Source organism: Clytia hemisphaerica, unplaced genomic scaffold (genome assembly GCF_902728285.1).
Source record: "Clytia hemisphaerica strain Z4C2 unplaced genomic scaffold, Clytia hemisphaerica genome assembly, whole genome shotgun sequence".
In the NCBI taxonomy this organism is placed as follows: Eukaryota; Metazoa; Cnidaria; class Hydrozoa; order Leptothecata; family Clytiidae; genus Clytia; species Clytia hemisphaerica.
In genome coordinates, this window is record NW_027104390.1 from 2347131 (window position 1) to 2374015 (window position 26885).

General features: G+C 35.8%; 4 protein-coding genes across 5 annotated transcripts in view; 3 read left to right on the forward strand and 1 right to left on the reverse strand.

Annotated features, from left to right (window-relative positions):
• The window catches only part of LOC136819718 (medium-chain specific acyl-CoA dehydrogenase, mitochondrial-like), a gene marked incomplete in the record, with an annotated part of 5444 nt that extends 2710 nt beyond the window's left edge, over window positions 1-2734 (forward strand). Inside the window, 7 exon segments of the mRNA XM_067075963.1 lie at window positions 139-191; window positions 600-708; window positions 1018-1089; window positions 1358-1615; window positions 1773-1856; window positions 2052-2123; window positions 2415-2734. Of these exon segments, the coding sequence (XP_066932064.1) occupies window positions 139-191; window positions 600-708; window positions 1018-1089; window positions 1358-1615; window positions 1773-1856; window positions 2052-2123; window positions 2415-2489 (723 nt within the window).
• A 333-nt stretch (window positions 2735-3067) lies between these two features.
• On the forward strand, window positions 3068-13542 carry LOC136819675 (FERRY endosomal RAB5 effector complex subunit 3-like). 2 transcript variants are annotated; one of them, XM_067075919.1, is made up of 12 exons: window positions 3068-3152; window positions 3507-3749; window positions 4418-4742; window positions 5131-5230; window positions 5750-5993; window positions 8692-8776; window positions 9032-9153; window positions 9717-9890; window positions 10381-10583; window positions 12129-12186; window positions 12402-12469; window positions 13322-13542. In XM_067075919.1, exons 2-12 carry the CDS (start codon window positions 3530-3532, stop codon window positions 13409-13411), a joined length of 1689 nt encoding a protein of 562 aa, XP_066932020.1. In that variant the 5' UTR covers window positions 3068-3152; window positions 3507-3529; the 3' UTR covers window positions 13412-13542. The 2 variants fall into 2 exon arrangements, with proteins under 2 accessions (XP_066932020.1, XP_066932019.1); XM_067075918.1 differs by having other exon boundaries at window positions 5750-5989; window positions 8688-8776; window positions 13322-13497.
• LOC136819676 (clytin-like) lies at window positions 7115-7876 on the reverse strand. The gene has a single exon (XM_067075920.1). The coding sequence runs from the start codon at window positions 7824-7826 to the stop codon at window positions 7224-7226; it is 603 nt and encodes a 200-aa protein (XP_066932021.1). The 5' UTR covers window positions 7827-7876; the 3' UTR covers window positions 7115-7223.
• A 4758-nt stretch (window positions 13543-18300) lies between the features above and the next one.
• LOC136819773 (uncharacterized) lies at window positions 18301-25088 on the forward strand. The gene is made up of 2 exons (XM_067076015.1): window positions 18301-18461; window positions 20565-25088. The coding sequence occupies exons 1-2, from the start codon at window positions 18413-18415 to the stop codon at window positions 24230-24232; spliced, it is 3717 nt and encodes a 1238-aa protein (XP_066932116.1). The 5' UTR covers window positions 18301-18412; the 3' UTR covers window positions 24233-25088.
• The last annotated feature ends 1797 nt before the right edge of the window (window positions 25089-26885 follow it).

Below are 26885 nucleotides of genomic sequence, written 5' to 3' on the forward strand. Positions count from 1 at the left end.
GCTTTGACACTTCTGAATAGCATATCCATGATTTCTTGACATTTATGCTCAAACTCCTTTAATTCCTAAAATTAGTTAATTATTGCTAGTTACTACTGGTTGTTAATACCATTCAAAGTTTTGGCTTAATTTTTCTAGTGGGTCATAAATGGAAATAAGATGTGGATCACTGGTGCTGGAGTAGCCAATTGGTAAGCTTTGTTTTCTTTTCTTCCAACGAGAGTTTTTCTCACAGATAACAATTTTTTCTTGTATCAATACAGTGGTTAAGAAGATTTCATGAAAAGGTATTTTGATATAATACCCAAAAAAGCATTCCCATTCTCTAAGCAGATTCTGATTATTCACTATGGCTATGCAACTGGATCATGGGAGGTTTGAGGTGCCCCTATGATGGTTTTATCCAGATTTGTGATAGATATTTAGTTGTTTATCGTTGATATTGGTGAAAATATGTGAATGAGCATGATTTAATGTCTGCCATACCTACACATTAGCAGCCAGCGTTTGTTTCATTTTCACTTGAGAATTAATATAAGAAATAATTCAATATAGATTAAATTTTTATTGAATCAATATTTCACTTCTACAATTTTCAGGTTTTTTGTTTTGGCTCGCACTGACCCAAACCCAAAAGCTAAGACTGGTGAGGCGTTTACTGGGTTCATCGTCGAAGCTGATACACCTGGAGTTATAATCGGGCGCAAGGTAAAGGAATACTTTATTCTTACATTAATCATCTGTACTCAACATCAAGAAATAATTAGTATACGTTCTGTAATTGATAAAACCCTTGTACTGCAGCAAATTGGTAAAATTAAAAATAAAGCTGTTCCTTATTGTGTTTTCGGCGTCTTTTATAAATTGACCTCACTTTATACTGATAAATTACGTAAACGATGACGAGAATTCGCTTTTTTTGTTCCATTGTTTCTACATGATTATAATATATGTAGACTTCCACCTTTCATTTTTATACTAGCTTTACAGTGATTAATATTTTTCTTTTAAATGAAGGAGTGGAATATGGGTCAGCGTTGTTCTGATACTCGTGGGGTCACATTTGAAGATGTTCGTTTGTCAGATAAAGTAAGTGTTTTGTTTATATCCATCCTCGTCTTAAGTCTTAACAAGTGTCCAGTTTCTCATCACAGCACTTGAAGCTTGTATCAGCACTTGAAGCTGATATTTTAATTAAAAATTTATCAGTAAAAAATCACTTTATTTGACGATTATTGAAAATTCATTTTCTGAAAAATTTCCTCAAATAGAAGTTGGATGATGTCAAAGTGTGGGTTTTTCTCTGTCAGCAGCTGACGTTTTCTTTAAACAATGATGCATTACTGTTCTTTCTTAGAACGTTCTTGGCAAAGTTGGAGCTGGCTTCAAATATGCTATGGGTGCTTTCGATAAAACAAGACCCGGGGTCGCTTCATCAGCTGTTGGTCTCGCTCAACGTGCTTTAGACGAAGCTGCCCAATACTCATTACAAAGAAAGACTTTTGGTACACAAATCGCAAACCACCAAGCTGTTTCATTCATGTTGGCGGAAATGGCTATTGGAATTGAACTTTCAAGGTTGATGGTTCGTAAAGCTGCATGGGACTTGGATCAGGTGTGTATGATATATAGTTTTCCAGTAATTTGTACGAGCAGTGTGAGAAAGTCATCTTATTTTTGATTTTGGTAAAGATTTATAGCTCAACCTACCCTCGGCCTCGTGAATAAGATACCAACCCAGAGACAAATTCGTTAACATATTTTTAATTCAGGGACGAAGGAACACATACTATGCATCTATCGCTAAATCTTTTGCATCAGATATTGCTAACAAAAGTGCAACAGATTGTGTGCAGGTAATTTTAAGATCCTTTTATCAAGATTTAGTTGTGTCACTCTTAGCTTTTATTTAAATAGTCTGCTTCATTGCATTACCTTGGTATTCATTTGACATCGATAATAATTGTCTCGAAACAGAGCTTACCTTCATTTTCTCTGTATCTTCCCTGTCTCTTGTTTTGATATGAAATGAAAATCATATTTTGTTTTAGATCTTCGGTGGTAACGGCTTTAATTCAGAATACCCAGCAGAAAAATTGATGAGAGACGCCAAGATTTACCAGGTTACTACCACTAATACATATATCCACCATCTTTGATCGGAGTTTTTCTTAAGTTGTACCCGCAAAGAGCCCATAACAAAACTCCGATCAAATTATTTTGCTTGGCCATCATTGAAAGACTGCCTACATGGTCTATATGAAGCTAGTTACTACTATTCTTGTACTTCATAATGTAAATACAAAATTTAGGGTTTAAAGTGATTTTTACTACGGAGACACCTTTACTCCGTAATCTTTTTCTTTTGTCAACTTTGGTATTACTATATGATTTATCTTCTTTCTTCTTTCTAGATTTACGAAGGAACATCACAAATCCAAAGATTGATCATCGCTCGTGAATATTTTGAACTCCTCTCCAAACGCTAAAAACTCGAAAGTCTGTCACCCTACAAAAAAGAATTTCTCATTAAAAACTGTAAAATAATTCTAACACACCCACAAATTTGTCTTTTTCTTTTAAAGATACCACTGAAATTTCGCACAATGTATAATTTATTAGTAGTATTTTTGGTTAATAATTTTTATTGTTCTTTTATCTGAATCAATCTTATCTGTATTGTTTATATGGATTTTTAAAAATTATAGAAAAATAAAGAAAATACCTTTTGCCACCTTTTTGTATTTCTTTTCCTGGTGCTTATGAAACCTACATAATATCTGATTAGGTGACAAAATTTATTCTCTCTGAATGATAAATCCTGACTATTGAACTCGATGAGAGCTTCTGATAAAGAGATTATCCACGATGTCTATGAAGATTCGGGGTTGTTTTTCCACATATATCTCAGACGCGGCTATTTAAATAGTTGTATCTCAACCTCTATTTCTATCCTTGCAACGATCGGAATTTTCTTATGAAATTGACCCGTAGCCTGATGTTTATAACATTTACAGAATTCTATCGATGTACTGCAAACAATGTTTTCTTTCTTTTTTTTATTTTTAGTGTGAAATAAATGTAAAAAATATGAAAAAGTGACAGTAACAGAAGATACAATAGTATTGACCTTCTTAATTGACCCTTTGAAGGTATACTTTATAATCATTATCAATATTTTAACCATCGTTCGTTTTGCGTCTAAACTTCTCGCAATCTCTCCCTCCATTTCCTAAAGGCTTTTTCTGCATTTCGCTTATAAGTGGTGTCGCCCTGGGCCTAATCAATTAGTGAAGTAAGTCACTTTCTTTCGATCTCTCAATCACTGACTACTGTAAGAATTACCTGATGAGAATGAAGTTTCGGACGAGTTGGAGACAATCCTCTCACAAACACGTAAAGCTATGCAAGAGGTATCTTAAGCAAAGTAAAGTTCAAGGATATAACCTTTTTTCTAAATTTCTGTTACAAAAGACGAGCAAATCATTTTTTACGTATTTTTCCAGCCCTTTAGATTACACTCAAAACCATGGATATTTCAACCAATGGAAACAGTGAAGAAAATGTTTTAGAATGGGGTGAAACTGTCAACTGTCCAAAGGAAAGTCACGAGTTCGTGTACACCTGTACATTGCAACAAGAGAAATGTGTGCTCCGAATCCCCTTCACGTTACCCATGAAAGAATCTACACGGGAACTTATGTACAGGATTATTGCATCGCACAATGTACCATGCTATGTTCACAATGGTAGGTAATAAAAACGTTTTTCCCGAGAGTGAGTTTGGCGGAAGGGATATTTGTATAACTATTATTATTTATTGCTATAATTTCCTTTACAATTTGGTTCGTCAAAATGATTTTTGTCGTCATATTTCATGGGAAAAAATCCATACTGATTTAAAAAAAAAGACTTAAACTCGAGCGTAACTTCTCTCTTTGAGCACCTTTGTAATACCAAAATCCCTTATTAACGTAGAGTTAACCATGGTAGAGTGACGTCAACTGTTGAAATAACTGGGCAAAGACAAGCTCACAGGTAAAGGCATTTAACGTCCTTCGAACCTGCTAAAATCGAACTTAAAGATCACCTTAATATGTTGATGTAGTTGATATTGATACCCATTAATTTTCGAGCGCAACAGCTTATTTTCGCGCTCTTGCGCCAAAAAAGCATAATCGTTCTCAATGAGTAGAAATCCCGTCTTAGGGCTCTTTCAACAAAAAGAAATGCCTTTGGGATATGAAATCTAGCTGAAATGCACACTAAAAGCTCTCATTTATTTATCCCAGAAGTTAATAGACGCGCGACAGTAAAAAGGTGCAGGAAGAGCCTATTTTAAGAGGTACGTGAAATTAAAAAGTGCACGAAAATTACCTGGATTAAGGTGCATAAGTTTCTGTTTTTCCATACTCAGACCTGTATCGTGCTTTGAATTCGTTCGTCACACAAAAGGAGAAAGAATACACCAACACAATCCATACCAAGATGCTTGACGCATTGAAACAAGATGGCTACCGTGAAAAACAACTGCATGAATGGAGTAAAGTCCTTTCCGATGATGTATTTGAGAAGAGACGGTCAAAGAGTTTTACTATCGATTCTGCTTGGTCAGATATTTACCACGATTTGATCCATTCACCAGCTTTGGAATCTCTTTTGCAGCTCGAACATACTTACGCCGTTACCATGAAAGATATGGTTAAACAAAGAGATCAAGCGCTCAAAGATTTGACAAATACGTAGGTCTATGTGTTGTTTATAGCGGGTGGGTTTAATGGCTAACTGTGTCCAGAATTATGTGAACTTGTAATGAATTCTTTTGTCACTTTAAAGAGGAAAGGCAAACTTACCCCATTTTTGACGTGTTTTTTGGACTTTATCAAAAGCTACGGTCGCCCCGTAGTTGTTATGCTGATAAGGGATCAATGCCGTATAGTGGGAAATCTTTCTCGAATGACCAAAGAGGGGATGACCTAAGTTGTCTACTTCTATCACGTTGTTATACAGTGCATAGTATAAGTACATCCTCTCATCTAACAACAATCATAGGACGTGTATAAAAATTTGGCTAAAAAGTTTGTGAAACAGTATTTGATCTTTAAAGTTTATTCTGTCTTTACATTTCAGACATGTAGCAGAAATGGAAGAGGCGATCGCGAACGTTGGTTATCTTACCACTGACGAAGATATCAACCAAATGGCAGCACGTCAACTGGAAAATTCACAGGTAAAGTTGATAGACCTTCATATGTATCTTCCACTGATCTCTAACTGCTTGACTGGATCAGGCTAACCGTATATAGGAAACGTGTACAGGTTTAGAGCTGTCTAGTCCGCCATCTTGTTTTCAATTATGGTCGTCAAAAAAGCGATTCGAATGGTTTAAACATTCGAACATTCGAAAATCTAAGGTAAAATAGAACTAGTCGACTTAACAACTAGACACACTACCACGGGAAATCTGTGAGTAGTTAGCCTATCTGGTGTGTAAAGGAATATGATGTCTGTGGTATCTTCTTCACTGAGTTATGTTTTGTTATGGGTTTCTTCCTGTACTCCTCACTCTGCGAATTCCCATAGGGAATTATCTTCCACTCTAATACTGTTACACTTTATATGCAGGGTTTTAAAACCTTTTGTTCATTTTTAGCTTTACTTTTTCAAGATCAATAGATGGAATGATTTAACTTTAATTTGTTAAGAATTTCGGAACAAATATTTATTTATCTAAGCCTTTATTTTTTAGATGCAAGAAATTTACTGGTCAAGTGCCATATCTGAATTACAAGAAAAACAAAAACGAGAATACAAAGAATGGGTAATGAACGTTCACGAACGAAGTACTGCTGACATCAGCGTTAATTCAAATAATGATGATGTGGTTACCAGGACGACAAGGTCACCTTCAATGGAAAGTTACGTGACAGGAACATTTGATTCAATACAGCTCCAGGAAACAATGATGGAAGAAAGTTTTACTATTCACCTAGGTAAAACTCATTTCTATATTTATCATGATGTTGGAAAGGTATTCGTAGATTCTCAATCATAATTTTGAAGTGTAGTCTTTTAAAGTGATATCTCGAAATATTGATAATATCGAAAGATTTCAAAAATTAAAAGATAGTTTCAAAGTTTGTTAAAAGGATATTCTAAAACCGAGTCGTGACATTTTCCGATTAAAATTGATTTTTACTTTGTTCTACTACTTCATTGAATATTTATTTCAGATAATTACTAATAGGCCTTGGATCAAAGCTGAAAAACATACCTTTCATAGTTCGCACCCCCCCCCCCCCTTTATAAAGGGGGGGGGGTAAGAGAATTTTTTCTAGAAAGGGGGAAGTTTTTAGAAAGGGGGGGGGGGTTCATCTAGAAAGGGGGGGTAAGATGTCAGTGGTATGTTTTTTTTGTGTTTTCCCAAATTAGAAGTTTTATTTTTAATTTACAATGCAACGTCTTCTTTATTAATTGTTTAGTATGTTTGAAACATTCGATTCAAAATGATTCTATTTTTTACGCAATGCAGTGTGTTCTATTTTCTTTTGTAGGATTTTAAAATTTTGAGGGGGGTAGCATCAAATTTTAAAAGGGGGAAGAACCTAGGGTAGGGGGGGCAGCTCTAGGGTAGGGGGGGGGTAGTGACCCCCTTCCGAACTATGCCTTTTTAGATATTTTGAAAAGAACAACAGGGCTTGAGTTAGGAGAACTGGAGACAGCGATGGTCGACCGTGAGCTGTGGAGGGAGGGTTATTGTATGTTTCCGACCTAGGTCTTTTTTCGATCTAGGTCTTTAAAGACCTAGGTCGAAGGATGATGATGATGAAAGCTGGGGAGGCAGGTTTTAAAAGTTGTGATTTTGGCGGTCTCTTTTAAAAGTAAAATTCACACGAACGAAGCGAGCACGAACGTTTTGTGGTATTTTTTTCTAATTTTGGCTTAAGTGTAAAAAAGCAAAGTGGCCAAAATTAATAAGAGACGCCTTTTTTTCCAACCCTTGTCTTTCGGGTGCTGGAGGGGGGGGGGTAGTTGGCCTTCCCTGCCATCACGCTACTGCTTGAAATTTATTTAACTTGATAACGAAGTGTAGAAATAAAACTTGGACGAAATATTGACGTCTTAATGATATTAATGTATTTAATTTGTTTAGAAAACGGGTCCTATGAAATGTAGCCCACACAGGATAATATTAAATAAAGTTCATTCAGTACAAGAATATTTTAAGGAACGAAATTTCCATAAAGACCATCAGCTTGTGGATCCAAGGTGTACCAGAATCCTAAATGTTGTCTGGTCATCTCATCAACATCAAGTTTGCCACTGTTGTCCAAATCGCAATGTTTGAAGGTCTGCTCGGCGTCTGCGTCTGATGCACAGATTCCGGAGACTCTTCCATAAGCTTTCCATTCGTCCAAACTGATTGTACCGCTTCCATCTTTATCGAAAATGTCGAAAACAACATCTCCCCAGCGGCGAATCAAAGTGGTCTTGTTTTGAGACCATAACTTCAAATCGTTGGTAGCAAGTCGTTTCCACCCTTCAAGGAATTCTGGGAATTCAACTTCTTTGCCGTAATCCATACCAATGGCTTTAAAGAAAGCTTCAACAGCATCTTGATGACGTTGTGTTTGTTCTGGTGTTGCGTTCAATTTGGCGCAGATATCATCTGAAGCTTTGGAGACAATCTCATCTAAAGTGATTTTTCCGTTACCGTTGATGTCCAAAAAGTTGAACATAAATCTATGTCTATTGATCCATTTTGGATGATCAAAGTTTGGTTTAAGTTTGATGGCATATTTCGATCCTGTTTCTCGTTGAGCCATTTTTGCTGATATTTCGACGGTTTAAAGACGAGGCTTCAATGATCTTCTAGCTTTGACTTGAGTTGTTTAAGCTGTAGATGATTTTAAAATTTCATTTTTACATCTTTTATACCTATTTGTTCTGTAAGATACTTAACAGAAGAGTAGCGTGAAGTTTGACCCCAAAAACCAACTTGTTGAATGGCACTTTCAAAGATTAACCTGGTAAACAACAAAGGAGAAAAACGAAGACCCTTAGACCCTACTACTCGACCATCCTTGTAGGAGGATTATTTTGAAATTGAAACTGGTTCAAGGATTTGAACCTATCGACTTTCTGAACTGCAGGTTTTGACGGCCAGTTTCATAGTCCTATTCAACAGTTTTTGATCTCTTGACCCCTTGTTGACAGCGAAGAAGTTAAGAAATTAGGAATGTGGTAGCGATTTTGATTGTTTTACCTTTTCATCTCATTCCCTTGATCATTTTATCATCATGTGCTATACATATTTTAGTGTAAATATAAAAGGTGCTACATCAAGGTTTTCTTTAAAAACACCACTATGTCTGTGGTTTCAATGTCAATAGCAATGCCACCGCAGCTACCCCCTCCCGAGCGGCCGATATTTTGGGGGGGGAGCCGAAAGACAACCTCTGATTAGTAATTTCCGCGCTCCTTAGCTTTCTTACACCTTCAGATTAGTTTTCAACAATTTAATTGCATTTTAATATTAATTTTAGGAAAAGGTCACACTTACGGTCTTAGTATCTTTATGATTTCTTTGGTGATTGGTTTCTACTTACTTTTGGAGGCTAGACCCTTCAAAGCAAGTAAATTATGGCCCTCTAAATGGAAATGTGAAAATCTTATTTCGCTCTCACCTAGGTAACCAGATGAAAACGATGCATAACATTCGATTAGTATCACGTGACATCTTAGATTATTGTCATTGCAAAACCTCTTTCATTGGGTACGTGTTTCATTTCTCTTCTGTTGACATACTGATTTTTACACTCAACCCTCCCCCCTACGGACCTTTTAGGAACCTGGCTGTAGAGATTTTGAAAGCCACTGCGTGTCTAGCTTATTTTTAGAACTGTTAACTCCTCTCTTTATAAGCAATGCACTTGTGAAATTCTTGTTAGTACCTGCCACATTATTTCAGAAAACTACTTTCTATTGAAAGTTGATGAAATTAAAAATCATTTATTTATTTCATTTATAGAGGGAACATGGTTCCTCAACCACAACGTCTTCAAACGTCGATGAGTTTATATTCTGAGAATTTATCGGCTATGGTGTTCTTGGTGGACGATCGGCTGAATGCTTCCATGGGGCTCAAGAAAAGTAAGTGCTTCTTATTCATGATAATCATGACGTAATGTTTCTACGGAAATACCCCGGTTTTAGCCAGTAGTGGCAAATTTAAACTAGACAAAAGTTGCATAATATTTGCCACTACTGGCAAAAACTGGGGTCTTTCCGTAGAAAAACATTACGTCATGAATATCATGAATGGACATTTTTTTGTAATAATCAATAGATTTTAGGGACTTTAAGGTTTTGATTTTAAGTAAGAGTGATATCGTTTGCTTACTCATCAATTTTAATTTAAAGCTTTTTGATATTTAATTGACACGGATGTGGAGCAAGATTGGTCTAAAAGAGGAATTCAGCACAATGTAACTATAGGTAGACACTGTCCTGATATAAAACATGTGCCTGGTATGAAATGGGGACAATTATGTAAAAATAAAACCTTTAAAGTTGTTTTTCGTTTTTTTCTTCTTAGTTTTGCCATTGACTTTGCATCTTTTTTCTCATGAAATTGCTCTTTTTATTAAAGAGCTTCTGCTTTAGAAAAAAAAACTCCCTACAAGAAACATTGTAGAAATTTTTTCCCTTTACAGAGTTTGAGAACATTGTCCAAGAGACAACGGATTTTCACTTTCCAAGTTTCGAGCAACAGAGATGCTTGATTGAACAAACATTATCACAGCAACGATCACGTGCACGTACTTTGAGGACCAGCTCCTTGTCACGTTCCAAACAAAACGAAACGACCAATAAACTTCTACAGACAGGTACTTTTTTAGTTACATTCCTCTGGAAGATTCTGTGTAGTTACTACGTTAGACTTCGATTATTTAACAGTGGTTTCCAGAAGCCTTTGGTTATAGAACACTGGACTCTATATAAACCCTCAGGGCAGCTTATCAAGCAAAATGTTTTATCGGAGGTTTTTAGAAAGTGGTACCCTAATGGTACGCACTACACTATAGCGACGGTGTAATGCATCGTATACGTACTTTTCCTTAAAAACACTTGTATGTGGCGTAGCGCTGTTGAATGAATCAGGTAAAGCTTAATACTGTAATGACTACTTTAAAAAACTCGGATCAAAAATAGTGGATATAGCTTTGCCCACGAGGGTAAGGGTTTATTAAGACCAGTGATAAAAAAGCTTATAGTTTTTAATTCTAAAGAAGCAGAATATAGCAAGTTTCATGTTTAACACTTACTGGTTATGTGAGAACCTTTATCTTGAACAACATTTCATCTTTACTATATCAGGTGATTTTTACCTAACCAAGCATTCGAATTTGGCTGAAGTGCATGCAGTCTTTCACTTGGTGACTGACGACAATCTATCTGCAATGACCATCAATTCGCGTCATCCTATCATGATTGGTGTTCGGAATATCATGTTGGCAGCATCTAGATACAATATCACCAATCTGGCTATTCCGCTTTTGTTGGTCCATGAAATGGGAGAGGTAATCTACATTCTCTTTTTAATTCAATTTTCGAGGGTCAGATTTGTCTTGAATTTAAAGATAGCGGACCCTCCGATATAATCGAACCGGATCCTATCTTGGGATAGTTTCCTACCCCTAGATAGGGAAATCACAGTGCTTACCAGACATCATAGTTCGGACCCCCTATTCTTAAGGGGGGATGACACCTTCCAAAAAAGTGAAGAAGGGGGGGGTCAGAAATGTTCACTAAAAGGGGGGGATAGCAAGGAGGGGGGGTCGTTTAAGAAGGGGGGGCTTACATATATTGTAGATTATTTCCAGCACTGTTATGAAATTTGGTCTGCATGAAAGGAAGTTCTTTATTTTTACCATAAAAAATTTAGCCCGAAACCCTTGGGGGATAGGCATTTTTAAAGGTTGGGGGATGCCAAGAAGGGGGGTTCATTTAAGAAGGGGGGATCAGACCCCTTTCCGCACTATGGACATTGTACTCTGTGCTCGCGACACATCAGATCCGTGCTGTATCATGACGATATTCGCGCAGTACGGAAGAACATTGCGTTCTCGCAGGTACTGAACATATGAGTACCATCACCACACCACATTCAATGTCCGGCATATCTCCCCATACTCTTGTATCAGAGTGATGGTACCCTATTCCCCTTACATAGTATGGCCGAGGTACATTCACTTGCCAAGTGAATCGTAGCACCGAGTGGGAAACCCTGACCTCCACGGAAGTCAAGAACGATGACCACTACACTACTACGCTGGTAAAACCAAGACGATGGTTTAACTCTTGCACTTTTCTTGAAAACATCTAGCTTTTTCTTTCTTAACCTCAACGGAAATATATTCTTATTGGGTACACAGTAGAGCATCCGGAGAAATGGGAAAATCCAATTTCCTATGAAAATTAGATTTATGGAGGGTTACAAATTTGGCAAAAATGATCAATTATCTCAAAAACCGCAAATTGAATGACATATGTTTCAAAGTCATTGTCCTTTCTGGAAATGCTGGAGATTTTAGGGGCTGTTCATAATAATGTTATTTTTCTTTCTCAAAATTCTGCATGATTAGAGTAACCAAAATCTCCAGGACATACGCTAATTTGCTGTGTACAATCCATTTTCGTGTAAGATGTTAAACCACTTAGGCCACTGGATTCAGGGCTCATAATTTTTGAAGAATAAAGGACAGCTTCAGACATTTTTTAGGAAGCAGAAATGCTGCATACACGCTCATGAGAAATGACTGTCGATTTTTATTGGCCTGTTCCATTAAAAACCATACAGGGGGTGGATGAAACTTTTCAAGTCAAAACAAATGTTGAAAATGTGTGGAAACCCTCCTTAAGTGAGGGTGGACGAACTGAAATCAATCTTTTACCCCCTGGAAATATTATAACTTTTAACCCCTTGGAAAAATGAAACAATACCCCTTGGAAATGTTCGTCCACCCCCTATATGGATATATAATAGAATGGCTCATTGCTTGCTCTAGAAAAGTGAAGATTTGATTGCAATTTCGAATTTTAATCCATGTCCTTACTTTATTCAGAATTTAACAATGCAATGGTGTATGAAAAGAGCGGAATTGGTTTTCAAATGTGTCAAAGGTATTTTTAAAACATCGATCTGTCTGAGAATTTCCAACCAACCAGTATCCCGATCAATTTTAATTTCGAATTAAGCTGTCGGGAAATCCATGATTCTCGTACGTCCCTAAGTCTAAATAATTATCAAAAAGGCTGAAAAGAGCAAAAAATGGCTGAAAGAGTGTGAATAAGTGAGAAAAGACCCTCGAAATTATTTTCTCATTTTCTAAAAACAGGTTTTATGATGGAAAGTTTATCTTGGGATGGTGATGATGCGAAAACTGTTCAATTTGTTGTCCCTCCGGTAAGTTGTTTGCTATGTGTTACAGAACTCCAAAGTACGAAAGTATCGCGAAGGTTTTAAGGGGACTAAGGGGGGAATATGTTAGTTTAGACAAAATATGATTCATGGCCTTAGAACGAAGTTGTGCTCTTTCTGACATTTCAAAGATAGTCAGTTGTCGTGATACTTTATAGCCATTTTGGGAAGTGTCGACATCAAGCTATTTAGGCTTTGATTCTTAGATAGTACTCTTAGGTGCCTAATAAACGGGGGAGGGGGGTTGGAAAATTTTTGAAATTTTAATAAACGGGGGGGGCCTAATTGCCGGGGGGGTTGAAATTGTACTTCTGAAAACCCAAAAATAAGGTAAACATAGGCTAAAATCAGGCTTTTTGGAGCAAAATAAGGGGACTTCTTTTATCCAACTGAAAATATTCTTAAAAATTAATAAACGGGGGTCCTAATAAAGTCCAGGGGGTTGGAAAACTTTCGAGGAATTAACAAGCGGGAGGGGGTACTTGCCGTTTCAAATTAAATTCATGTTATAATTCCATAGATGATAAGTTTTCAAATAAAATAACTTCTTTTTTATGAGAATGGTTCGAAATCTCAAAAAATAAGAAAATTATTAACTGCTGAATTTCGAGCATTTCAGGGTGCCAAAAAAAATGAAAACTGGGTATACTAAGCCTAAATTGCGTGGATTTTGACCTGAAAATAATAATTGAAATTGATAATTGATAATTATTAATTAAGAACAATTTCAGAGTGAAAAGAGTATGAAGAGTAGAGCCTCAGTATTGGATTTTTATAATATTGCACTGAAAAGATTCCCGTGATTCCTCTCATGTTTTTTTTGCTTTTCCTGCACAGGGAATATCCGAAGATATGTTCATTGCACTGAGTAACATGCTTCCAAGTGTGTTTCGCGTTTCAACCACACTGGATCTCTCCAAAAGATGATTTGAACTAATCTCGTACAACAAATATCCAAAAGAATCCAGGTATTTCTTCTATGTAAATACGATGAAATATTTTTCGCATGTGTTGCTTGCTACTTATTTTGTGCTGTAGATATGGAAAAGAAGGGCTTCAAAAATTTAAAAATAAAGAACTCTAGAATTTACAATGTTCCTTTTCCATGCAAACCCAGAAATTTCAGTCAACAACTATTTCGCTTTCGAGCTAAGAATCAAGGAGATATATATTTTATTCAAAATTGGGCTAGACTGGGCTTCAAATGTTGAAAGCCGTTGATTATGTGAGCAGGAGAAAATGGACAAGCTAAAAAAGTGGTAGAATACTGTACCATGAAATAATGACATTTTTGGATAAATCATCTCATCTGTATACCTGTTCCAGTGTCTACAGGGCCTTCTACAAGGCCGTCGCAATGTGACGCACTTTAGCTCATGGTGGAAAACACACTTGAGAGTGTTATTAAAACATTTGTTCAGTTAACACTCATGAGAGACAAGGATGTAAACGAGAACTCGAAAGCCATGCTTGAGAAACATCAAATATGACGCATTTATCTCCTATGGCAATGGTGAGTTTTTCGACGATGAACTTTTTGATGGGATATCACAGATATACATTTCTCCCCAATCTAGAATGGGGTTTTGCTAAGGAAGCACGTCCAACTTTTGACGAGACAATCTTAAACCGTTTGAATCTTATGGTAATTTTCAATGTTAAATACAACAATAAATACAACAATCAAAGTGTATCTCGTGCTTTATACAACACGTGAGAACATGATGTGGCATGGATTTGATTTTTCTATGTTATTCACCTATCAAATGAATTAAACATAGATCAGTGTTTTAAAATATAGAAACGGAAGAATTGGAACGTTATTGTATTGACTTTCTCCTCATGTTGATTGACTGGTTGATAATGATGATGGATCATCATTTTCATACTTTAGAAACCAGTGTTTCGTAATGCAGTTTCAAGGAATATCTTCTATGAGAATCGCTGGTTTTTATTATAAAACGTTTTTTTCCTTGAAATGAGAGGCCTTATTTTGAAATTGGTGTTCTCTCAGGCACATACTTTTGTGATGTTTAATTTTCTTTTGAGGAAAGAAAGCAATTTGTCGATATAAGGCTTCTAAGGGACACGAGAAGTTTTTTTCGCGTTGGTGCAAAGTGCATGAGACACGCACTTTTTTTCTTGTGTTGGTGGGATGGAGCATGTTGCATTGCACCAACGCGAAAAAAACTTCTCGTGTCTCCAAGCCTTTATAAGCAAGGTTTCGTGAGTCATTTATATGATCCCACTTCCTCCATAAGAAAGTGTATAATTTGAACCTTTTTTCTGATGATTTTTACATGATAACAATATAAATGGATTTCTTCTGGACCTGAAAGACCCAAAGCTGTGTTGGCAGTGGCGAAAAATATGATATCATAAATCGTAAAAATAAATCGATGACAGGGCAAAATAAGACTTACGCGTTTTTTTTAAATGAATCTTTCTCGTAATTTCCTTACCAAAAATATCTTTATTTGTGGCTTTCATATATTCTTCAAGACGGTTCTATTCAATGATTAAGGCGTTTCAGGGGGAAATTTCATTTTTAAGATTTTAAAGTTTTTTAAATTGAATTTTGTATATTTTTTAAAGTTTTTGATTGTAATGGATAAAAGGCTCTACTATTCACGGAAATAATCTCAAAAATATTTATATAAATCAATTCTACCATCTATAATATGACTATATTGATGGAGTTTCATATCATCGGAAACTTAAATTTTCGTGAGATAATTTGATAGTGGGTACGCGTAGTTGTAGATGAGATTTTTTGTAAATCCATGTGTACTTCATTTCATTAGTTATCTAGAGCTCTAACTGTTTATGAAGGCAAAATCATTTCCCGTCAAATTTTCTTGACATCCGCCGAAATCAGTTTTCCAAGAGTTTGATTCACTTTCAGTTTGGTGTGGTTTTTCGACCTTTTACTTCTCTTTCTACAACTAACACAAATAACAGGCCTTTCTCCAAAATTAGTTCTACAGTTCTACTTGATGTAGCCCAAAAAACTGTGGCATGTTATACATTTTCTGTTAGGCCAATTATCCGTGAGTCTGGAAATGTAAGAATCGCAATGAAAAAGTTGATGAAGAAGAAGATGAAGACTTTTGCGAAGAAGAGTATGTCAACTTTGAAGAGCTTAGTTTGGGCGGAGAAAAAACATTTTGAAAATTTTTTTGCGGTAGATGGTGTATCTTTTAATCGAACTAGAATTATTATTTTTAAGCTTATTTGTCTCAAAATCTTGAAAATAGTGCTTTTTGACCAATTTTCCATCCCAATTTTTCATAGAAAAACAGCCATAACTTCTGATGCATTAATTTAAAAAATTTTCCGAAAAATTTAAAACAGTTAAATTCTTCGCGGACAGTTAGAAAAAACTTTGAAACAAAAAGGTTAATTACCCATTAAAACTTAGCACTTTTTATAAAAGAAGGTGATGCAACATATTATTAACGTCTTTTTAAAGTTCATAACGTCATTTTGTAATTAAATTCTTGATTACTCTTAAGGGATTTGATTAAAAAGCAATTTATAAAGGCAATTCTTTGTTAAAAGTGTTAAAGAACCTAAAACATAACTTTTATGTTCAAATACTAAAATCAATTTTCCGACCATGGTCAGACCCCGTAAGGTAAAAAAAGGTTATAAATGGTCTATCCATTTAGGGTAATAAACGGAGGGGTTGGAATGACAATATCCTGGATGAATATTGGTTATGGCATTTCAGAAAATTGATTAGGGATGCTTATTGGCTGAGGTCAAGCATTAGCCAATTTCATTTTATAAGCATCATCACTTTACGTCATCAATGAAAAATCAAGTTTCAAAATTAATGGAATATATCTAGACTCAAAATATGGGATGCAGGATTTTTTTCTGAAATAAGTCTTAGCCCTGCTTTCTACAGAATACCAGTTTCACTTTAGAACTTTTTGTGTGTGGGCGAAAGGGAAAGCTATGTGGGTGGAAAATTAATGTGAAGGTTTCAGATAATAGCATGTGGCAGCTTGTTCGTGTGTCATACTCTATTTCTAGTTTTAATCATCTTCAGTTCAGGGTTTTCTTTTTCCGTAAAAGCATATGTCTATCAGTTTATCGTGCGTTTTTAGATAACAATTATGGTTTCTTACCCAGTTCTTTTTAAATAACTGCTTCACAAACTCCCTCTACGAAAGGTTTTTTTTCGGGTTTAGTTGCCTTTCTTGTTAATATGCTTACCTCGACGATTTCTTGTTTTAATTGGGTTGTATCTTTTAGTTATTGTTCTCTATTTGAGGGGGGTTTGTACTTTTACGGTGTGACGGAATTGGCCTTTTTTTAGTACGGTATTACGGGATTTGACGAAAAAAGAGACGCGAAAACGGTATTTTAAAATCAGACGGTGACGGTATTTGGCATTATTTTTTGTCAGTATTCTGGTATTTTAACCTCTACAAACCAGTGTAGTGTGACGGTATATTATTTTTTACAATTTTTGGGATTCTGGGATCAAGCCAAAATTTTGACGGGAAAACGGTATTTCGAACCCTTAAAAACCCTCCACTTTATTTGACCGAAAGTTTTCGTAAAAATCGAGTATTCCCCTCGTAAACAAGCGGATAGATGGTTAAAACATTGATTTGTGATGTGCTTTTCCAAGACTCTCTACTAGACACCTCATTACCAACCTGTGATCAAAGCAGGAAGCGTAGGAATCTAACTTTTATTTAATTAGATATTGCTTTCGGAGAACATTTAATGCTTTCAAGGCAGTGTTTTGCATGAGCCAGATTTCGTTTAAGAATTTGTTAGGTTGAAATGATGGACTATTTGCAATCATGGGTTGTTTTTTAAATGCTCAATTTGTGATTGTACCCAAAGGCGGGGAAAGGAACACTTAGGCTACATACCGGATGCCTACCATTGCGTTCTAAATGAAGCATTTCTAATTCCATGTTTCTTGATTTGCGCAACATCAAAATGGGTGTGTGAACGTTTGTTTTTGTTTTTAAAAGTGACGTCAATACAGCGACTTCAAAAATAGGCCCCTTAGATTTTGACGTCAATTCACGCTTTCTAGACCTTAGATTTAGAGCGTCATGATGCCTACGGATATCAGCTTATATAATTGACTATTCTGGAATAAAAATGCGAAATCGAGGACCTGGATTTCATGCGAAGCGTTTATACACGATTTAGTTTATTAAGACCCGGATTTGGTTTTCACATGCTCTCGATATATTTTGTTAAATTTTATTACAAGGGCAGGCAGGGCTCGGCCCATAGCCCATTTATACTTCTCATCTTTTACAAGTAACCTATGTCACAGAGATTTGCAATTAGGCTTGGGTGGGCAAGCTTTAAAAAACATTTTATATTGTTAATTTTCCTTTCTTATTTCAGTTTTAATTCGCTCTTTGGACCATGCGTGGTAATCGATAGTGAGGGGGTTTAATCATTAGAAAACATGTGCTTAGAGGTCCAGTTCCAATATATCTCCCTCTTGTATTTAGATGATATGTAGTTTTTATAAGATACTTTAATAATTGGTCATTTGAAGTAATAAAAATGACGTGTTCTTTAGAAAAAGTAACAAAATTGTTTTATTACTGGTTAACGACCAACCAAATCAAATAAGAGCTTGTAAAAACTCCATCTTGTCCCCTTATATTTAAGTCTCGTGTTTAACCAAAAACATTTGAACTAATAATTTGAATTGGATTGACTCTAATTAATTTTTCTTTATTATCTGTGATTATTACACAACGCCATAAAAGAGAAGAAAACAATTTTCAATTAATTTGTTATTGTGTTGTTACGAGTTCAGTTCTAGAGAAAGGAATTAATACCATGCTAGTCAGCATGCTGTGATGAGCACATTTTATACGAAGATCCTTAGGGCTGGAACAAATTGATAAAGAAGGACCATATTGTTGAAGAAAAATGGGAATTGCAATGTTATTGTTGAGCTTGTTTGCTTTATCGTTAACAGGTATGTGTTTTTTTTTCATAGTCCTCGTTTGAATTAGGAATTTCATTTTGGCGTCACTGTATAACATATAGTCGGGATAGTCGTTGTCAAGGCAAAGGAAAAAAAAATCTCAAATCAATATCTTAGGAAAGTGAGAGTTTTTCTATTACAGGCCCCCCAGCTGTCTGCGTGAATGGGCTTTTTCATTTGCGTGAATGCGTGAAAATCAAAAAAATTGCTTGAATGCGTGAATTGGAAAGCTTTGCGTGAACAAAAATTGCGTGAATTTAGGAAAAAGAATTGCGTGAGGTCTGCTGGGTGGACCTCCTATAAGATAAACCTTTTAACAACGAGATTTGGCCCTGGGTCATGTGGATGAATCTCTCCTCTATAGCACCCCTGTCTAAAGATTTCTATCGAAATTTCAATGGGGATAGAAGTTCTATTGTTCCAAGGTTAGAAAATCCAGTGGGGATGGTTTTGGAGTGCAATTTTTTAAACAATTGATTTGGAGGGTGGATGAAATCAAAGTAAATTTTCCAGTGGGACTGAAATTCCAGGGTATTTTCCCAATGGGGACGAAATTTTTAATAAATTTTCCAGTGGTGCTAGGGTCCCAGCGTTCTGTGACACAGACGTGTTCTATAAGATGAAAGGGTTCATTTTATAAAAAGATTCTCATTAAGCCAAGAAGAGACTCGCATTTTGAGATAGGTCCTTCTGCTTTGACAACGACGATATTTAATATTATTTTTCTGTATTCCCATATCACCAATGTTAGAAGGCTCTCCCTCCTATCCCAGAGAAAAGCAGCAAGAGAGAGAGATAGATGAAAGGAGACAGGAGAGGGAGATGGCGGAGAGAGGATAATTCATTATTGGCAAATTATCAAATCTGATCTTAAGTCTATTCACGATAAGCGTGCACTAAATTTTGCTTTGCTTGTTATTTCTCAACCAATGCTTCAATCTTAAAAAGCTTGGTATCGTTGGGAAGGTAGGAAGTTTAGTGTTAGTTTTTTTTTGTGAAATTTGAAAAGAACATGAAGAAAAATGAAGAAGAAAAAATTCAACTTTTAATAGATAGGTCGCATAAACGTTATTTTTACATATTCGGAAAGCTTAAAGCTTGGCAATTTCAAAAATATATACTTTTACTAGGAAATATAATTTAAAATTTGCAATATTCAACAGAATGTAAAGTAAACCGCTTTGTCACCCCCGGAATTTTACATTGTGTACCAAACTTTTTAAGATTGAAGCATTGGTTGAGAAATAACAAGCAAAGCAAAATTTAGTGCACACTTATCGTGAATAGACTTTAATAAGAGAAATGAAGATTGTTATGCAAAGGTTTAAAAAGACAATTTGAACTGAACTTGAGTGGTTAAATCGTTACTTTTGAGAAAGCTCAATGCCACTTGTAAATCTTGAAAGCTACATTTTTCTTACTTACAATGAATGGTCCTTCCTTTAAATATTGTGTGTCAAATTCAATGTTAAACTTTTTTGCCAAAAAAATCACGAGACTGAAAAGGTTAAAAGGTTAACAGTTAAACATATTCGACGTAATTGTTACAGCACAACAAAGAGTCAACTCTATTAGAAACTGACATAAAGTATTCCTATCTATTATTCAATTCAAGGTAAAAATCTCGGGCCAATCCTTAGGATCTTTAGTATCTTTCATGAGAGGCAACTGCATTTGATTGGTTCGAAAAAGTAGATAGGATTTAAGATTTTTTTTTAAAGAGGGGGCCCGCAGAAGTTGGTGGTAAATTATTTTATTTTTCGCTAAATTCAACTTTATGAGTAATCGTCTATTTTGGTTATTGAGGTTGTTGCTAGACCTTATTGGAAAGTATCTTTAAAAACTAATAATATTTTTGAGTTTTGAACCATTCACATGCGGTTATGTAGCACGAAGCATGATGCGGTTCCTAAGGTTTGGCCTGCTACTAATATTCAGACTTAAATAAGGCTAATACACCCACCGAAGAAGGACTGGGACGGTTTTAGTGGGATAAAGCGGACAAAAATTGCCCGCGCGGCAATTGGTGGCTACGGCTACGGTCGAAAGGTGTATAAAGATTATTTTCTAAAGATTTATCCCATTTACTTTCAGGTGTGATATGCAGCGAAGTGTTCATATCTCAATCGACCGGTATTGATTCACTCAACTGTGGTACATCACAATTGCCATGCAAAAGCATTGAATTTGCCTTAAAGAAAGATGATCAAATCTCCGTACTAATTTTAATGGAATCTTACCGTTCGATTGGTCCAATTGCAATTTCGGGAAATCAAATTTTGATTCGACGTGCTACTCAAGTTAAAAGCCCAATAACACTTTCCTTTGACGGTATAAGTTTATTCAACTATGAAAACACTACTACTAACAGCAGTCTTCGATTTTCATTCCAAAACTTAGAATTAAACAATGTAACGTTATTCTCGGATGAAACTGTCAATACCAACGTCTATTTTACAATCAATGATTGTACCATACAAGGATCAAAACCAATTATCAAGACTTTGCCAAATCGAAACCAAACTAAAACAAATGATTTCCTAGCGATTGATATCCGGAATTCCACCATCGACATCTCAGGCTATATCATTCAACATTCTGCAGCCTCTCTTCTGAAAATCAACATTCAAGATTCGTCTATTTTGACCGGAGCTATCTTCACCAACACTTCATTAAATCTTAACATTCATAACGCCCGTTTCGAAGGAGGAGTTAGTAGGCAGCAAACCACGCAGGCCAATATTCTCGAAATATCTGGTAATCCTCAACAGACCTTGATCAACTTAACCAACATTGAAATCACCGGGAATTACTTTAGAAAGACTTTCCTACATTGTAAAAATAGTGATATTCACATCCACAACATTTCCCTTAGAGATTGCAAAATTGGTCAATTATTTGATTTCACTGATGTTACCAGTATAATTAAAGGTGGAATCTCTTTAATTGGTGTCCAAAGCGAGGGTGCATATCTTATCGATACTAAAATATCAAATGTCAAGTTCACTGGACTCGTTAATCTTTTAGACTCCCATGCAAAGTTATTAAAGGGGCAACAGAAAAGTCATTTGACTTTCGATCATCTTCAAGTTATTGACACAGTCGCAGAACACATTCTTATGCAGTTGGCACACTCGCAAATGACTGTACGTGAATTGAAACTCCAGCGTCATCACTGTACTCACACGGCGGTTTTTATTCAAAATTCAAACCTAACAATCGAAAATGCTGAAATTTTGAACTCTAAATTCCAGTTTGGTTTCTTCCTTTTTTCCAACTCTCGTTTAATCATCAACAGGGGACGATATTTAGAGAATGAAGTATCTACTAATTTCTGGGGAATTGTTGGCTCTCATATTGCGCTTTATAACACGGAATTTCATAAAAACAAAGGCTGGCAAGGGCATAATCTTGCTATGAAAAATATCATTGCCGCTGAACAAAAGAGTAACGTTATCTTCAAAAATATAAATATCACTGAAAATGCTTATTTCTCTGGAATCAAAGCCTCCTCCTCGAACATGGACTTGAATTACATCAATTTCGTGGACAATCGAGCTTATTCGCATGGTAAAACCGTTATTTACGAGGGTGAAACTTGTGACCAATCTTTCAATATCAGCATTCAGAATGTATTCGCCAGAATCACCAATCAACAAGACTTTGAACACATGAGCGCTATATTCTCAATTGATATCATCCATTCAGCTTTAATTTTGGACAATGTTGTTATTGATGTCCAAAGCATGTCATACCCTCAAATCAGTACAATCCATCTTAGATTCGCAACGTTAAACACGAAGGTGTTACAAAATCCTAATAACACGGCGTATATTGTTAAATGCCCACCAAGCTATAACCCAAGCGGTATCCCCAAGCTACAGTTTGATTTTTATTCGTACACACTACTATGTATACCTTGCTCACGTGGGACATATACGTTGGCACGTGGTTCTGAGAGCTTAAGATACATCGATAATGTTGATTGGGATGTTGAGACTTGGAAAAACAATGGCCGGACATATGCCGTTAAAGATTTCACTCACGTTCAGGGCTGTACTGCTTGTCCGGCAGGAGGAAATTGCACCTTTGGTATTAAAAGCCAGGGCAATTATTACGGACAGATAAAAAAAGAGACTGAGGAGAGTGAAGAGGTAGAGTTTATTCCATGCCCTTCTTTTTATTGCTGTTCAAATTTACAGAAAACATGCCAAAACATCACAAGTTGTAATACAAATCGAAAAGGAACACTCTGCGGCTCATGTGAAGATGGTTTCTTCGAAAATTATTTTTACCCAACATGCATTTCGAATAATGAATGCACTGCTGTTAAGATGAGACGATTCTGGCTTGTTTACACTGCAACCGCTTTTGTGTTAACCATTTTGATTTTCAGCATCAAAGATTTGAGTTATTTTTTAGCAGGTGTGGCGCTATATCTCAAAGTAAAACTGACCGCGTTACAAAAGAAATTCATGAAAACACGAAGTCTTGAACGTTATAAGAAAACACCTGGTTCGATTAATTACAATGGTCATCAAATTATCAACGACTGTCTAGCAGAGCCTGAAAAACCAAGACGTTTTATTTTCTCCGCGGTTCTACAAATCACCTTAGCATTTTTCCAGATCGTTAGTTTAATCAAGTTACGTAACCAATCGAATACGAGTAAAACCATGACCCGAATCTTCGACTTGTTCAATTTACAGATCGCGTTAGATGAAGCTGAAATTGTTTGTCCATTTGAATCTATGAATGTTGTTTGGAAATATTTCATCAAAAATGTTCTTTTCATCATCTGTATGGTCATGTTTCTCATCATCGCTACCCTCATCAACCAATTCATCCGATTATTCAAATGTAAAAGTATATGCAAATCGAAAAGTTTTGAATATTTTTCACCACCAGAACATCAACGTCTAAACTTTTTGGATAAACTTGTGGTTTGTTATACCAAAGTTCTTATGTTTGGGTATAAGAACATTTCATTATTTGCTATCATTTCGTTAAATTGTGTTGAAGTGAACTCACAATCTGTACTTTACATCTCCGGTAATATCAAATGCTTTCAAGGATGGCAGTATGCTGTCGCTTTGCTACTGATCTTATGGATTATTCCCTTCCCAGCGGCTCTTGTTTATTCGTATAAGCTATTCGATCGAGGCTTAATCAGCGAGAAAATGTTTTTGTTGAGCTTATGCTTTCCGGCTCTTTCCGTATACTTTTTCATCAAATACCGGAACAGTCATGACGGACGCTTCATAGAGCGACATGGACTAAAGGCTGTCTTGTACGATATATTTGAAGAGCCATACCGGGTTATTTCCGTAAACGAATTCGGTGTACCGGCCACAATGTACTGGTGGAACGCGTGGCGCTTATACGAACGTCTTATTATTGTCATTCTAGTGAACTTCTTTATTGAGCCGTTGCTTCGAATGTGTGTCATAGCCCCTATTATGATATTCCTATTGATGTTACACTATCATGTCAGACCGTATAAAGAGACAATGACTCTACTATCGTGGCTTGATATTTCGTCCTTCGCCTGTTTGTCGTTTTACGTCGTTGATAACATGTTCCGGTCGTTTGCTTACATTTTTGATATACCGTTGAAAAACCAAATTGCGAAAGCTTTGACAGTGTTGGAAATTTTCGAAGCGATTTTAACACCTTTGACTGTCATTTGTATCTTTATTGTGACTTTTGGCTTTGAAGCTGTTTATGAATTCACTAGGAATTTGGCCAAAAAAACTACGTGATTTTGTTTTAAAATAATTTAGTTTTTGGTGAACTATCTATAATTCGCTTTCTAGTATTCTCTTACTCTTTAAATACTTTAACGATACAAACTGGGGAATTTCGTCGCCGTAAAAAAGTCGTTACATACTATGTGACTATGTAATTAGTTTTCATTCTCCCAGTGGTGATTGATAAGAGTCCAAGTATAGTGGTACATATTTATTTTTTATTTTTATCATATTATTTTACATTTCAGTGAACTCCTTCCTGTAAGGTTTTTCTTGGTAAACACTCTCCTTTTTATGGACTGTTTTATGCTCGAATGTCAATGAAAGATGTAGTATAATTGAGTTGGTTAATTCTTTTTAAAGGTTTTATTTTTACATATGTGTTCCCGTTCCATATCAGACACATATTTCATATCAGGAAAGTGTCTGCCTATTGCTGTATTATGCTGGTATAAGCAAAAAAAGTTTTTCTTTTCCTCTTTCTGGCCAATCTTGCTCCATATCCATGTCAATTCAATATGAAAAATCTTGTGAATTAAACTATAAACTAATTAAACTATATCACTCTTATTTAAAAACAAAACCTTTAATTTATAGAGTTAAACCTTTTCCGCCCTTACCACTAACTCATACTAAAACTCTGCATTGTTTTACGAGACAAATACATAGGTGTCTGCTTTGACCGACCCTCAATCGTTATTCTTTGACAAAAAATTATCTTGTAAAGATAATAGTAGACTGCAGAAAGGAGGGACAAAAAAGTTTTTAGTGCAATATATTTGATATTGATGTCAAACGCCTTACTTTATTTTTAAATAGCATAATTTCTGTAAATATTTTCTGTTTTCATTTGCATTGAATTTTAAATTAAATTTTATGGCAATTTACTCACGTCCTGCCTGTCCCGTGTTAATAAAAATAGACTTCCAACTACTTGCAGTTTGGATAGATTTTTTTCTTGAATTGGGCTACTCTTAGGTTCCAAATAAACGGGGGGGTTCGAATAAACGGGGGGGGGGTTGGAAAATTTTCTAGATTTTAATAAACGGGGGGACCTAATTGCCGGGGGGGTTGGAAATTGTACTTCTGAAACCCAAAAATAAGGTAAAAATAGGCTAAAATCAGGCTATTTAGAGCAAAATAAGGGGCCTTCTCTTTGACAGCTGAAAATATTCTTAGAGATTAATAAACGGGGGTTCCTAATAAGGTCCGGGGGGGTTGGAAAATTTTCGAAAAATTAACAAGCGGGGGGGCCCGTTTATTTGGAACCTAAGAGTACAGTATTCCATTCCATGTTGAGGTTCTTGTTTGGAAAGAGTGACCCCCTGGATTTCTTTTTCAATTTCTAAGGACCCACTTGGATTTTTTCTTCTCATTTTTTGCACCACCCTGGATTTTCAACTTTATTTTACTGACCACCCTGGATTTTTACATTTGAAAAATAAGACCCCCCTGGATTTTCTTTTCCATACCATCCTGGACGTCACACCTCCTCAACATAGAGGACACAGACTTTTTCTGGAATAGCCCAATAAGTTTCTAATTTTAGTTTACCCCTATGTTGAGGAGGTGTGACGTCTAGGGTATTATGGAGAAAAAAAAGATCCAGGTGGGGTCAAAGGGGTCTATCAAATCCGATAGCCCTTCTTTTCTTAGAAATATTTTTCGTTGATAAAAACAAATACCTTAAAATGAAAACACGAAATCTTTTTAGGCACAGTGATTGATCAAAAAAGATTTCTAAGGATTCTTTGAGTTCTATAATATAGACAATGTGGTCACACTTCGAGTTTGGTCGCTTTCATATGTCTATGTATTGCGTTTTTTCAACAGCGGGCGATTTGAGAAAAAGTGAATCTCAACACAGATTTTGTTCTAGATAGAGTATATTTTCTTTTGGTTATCAAGTTTCAATCAAAATCAATCGCGCCCTGTTTCACAGCCCCACATGGAACTTTTTCCTTCGGTGGGTATAAAACTGTATAGCGAAATTTAAATGGGAATAGAAATTATATCATCCCAAAGCTGAAAAATTCCAGTGGGGATGATTTGGAGTGCACAATTTTTCCATTGAAAAGTGGGACGAAAACAAAGTCAATTTACCAGTAGGGCTGAAACTATAGAGTATTTTTTTCAAACAGCGACGAAATTTTGCCCAAATTTCCCAATGGGCGGGGGCCCTAGCGGGTCTGTGACACAGAGGTGTTAAATCACAGTGTTTTAAAATGGTCTCTTTCATATTAAACGTAGCACTGATTTGAGTTTCAGTTTAAATTCACGATTGAAGAATACAAAAAGTACGGCATCCGAAACTGGGTTAACATTGGCAACTGCCATAGTCAGTGCAAAGTACTTATGCTCGATAGGATATTGTCCGTAAAATTGTAAGATTTTGATGATCAAAGATGGTAGCCATAAAATGACGTAAGTGATGACGCAACCAAAACAAATATAGAATGTGAAAACGTCTCGTCGTCGAGTAATCTGATTTCTACTGTTTTCATTTGAACTAACATTATTGGATTTGATGGTACGTTTATGTCGGCGAACGGTTGTAAAAACAATCGAGTTTGAAACTAATAGAATGATCATTTGTGCTGACATACCAAATATAAAGAACTTCATTGAGCCGGCATTATCAGCCGAGCTTCTTGATCCTGATTGA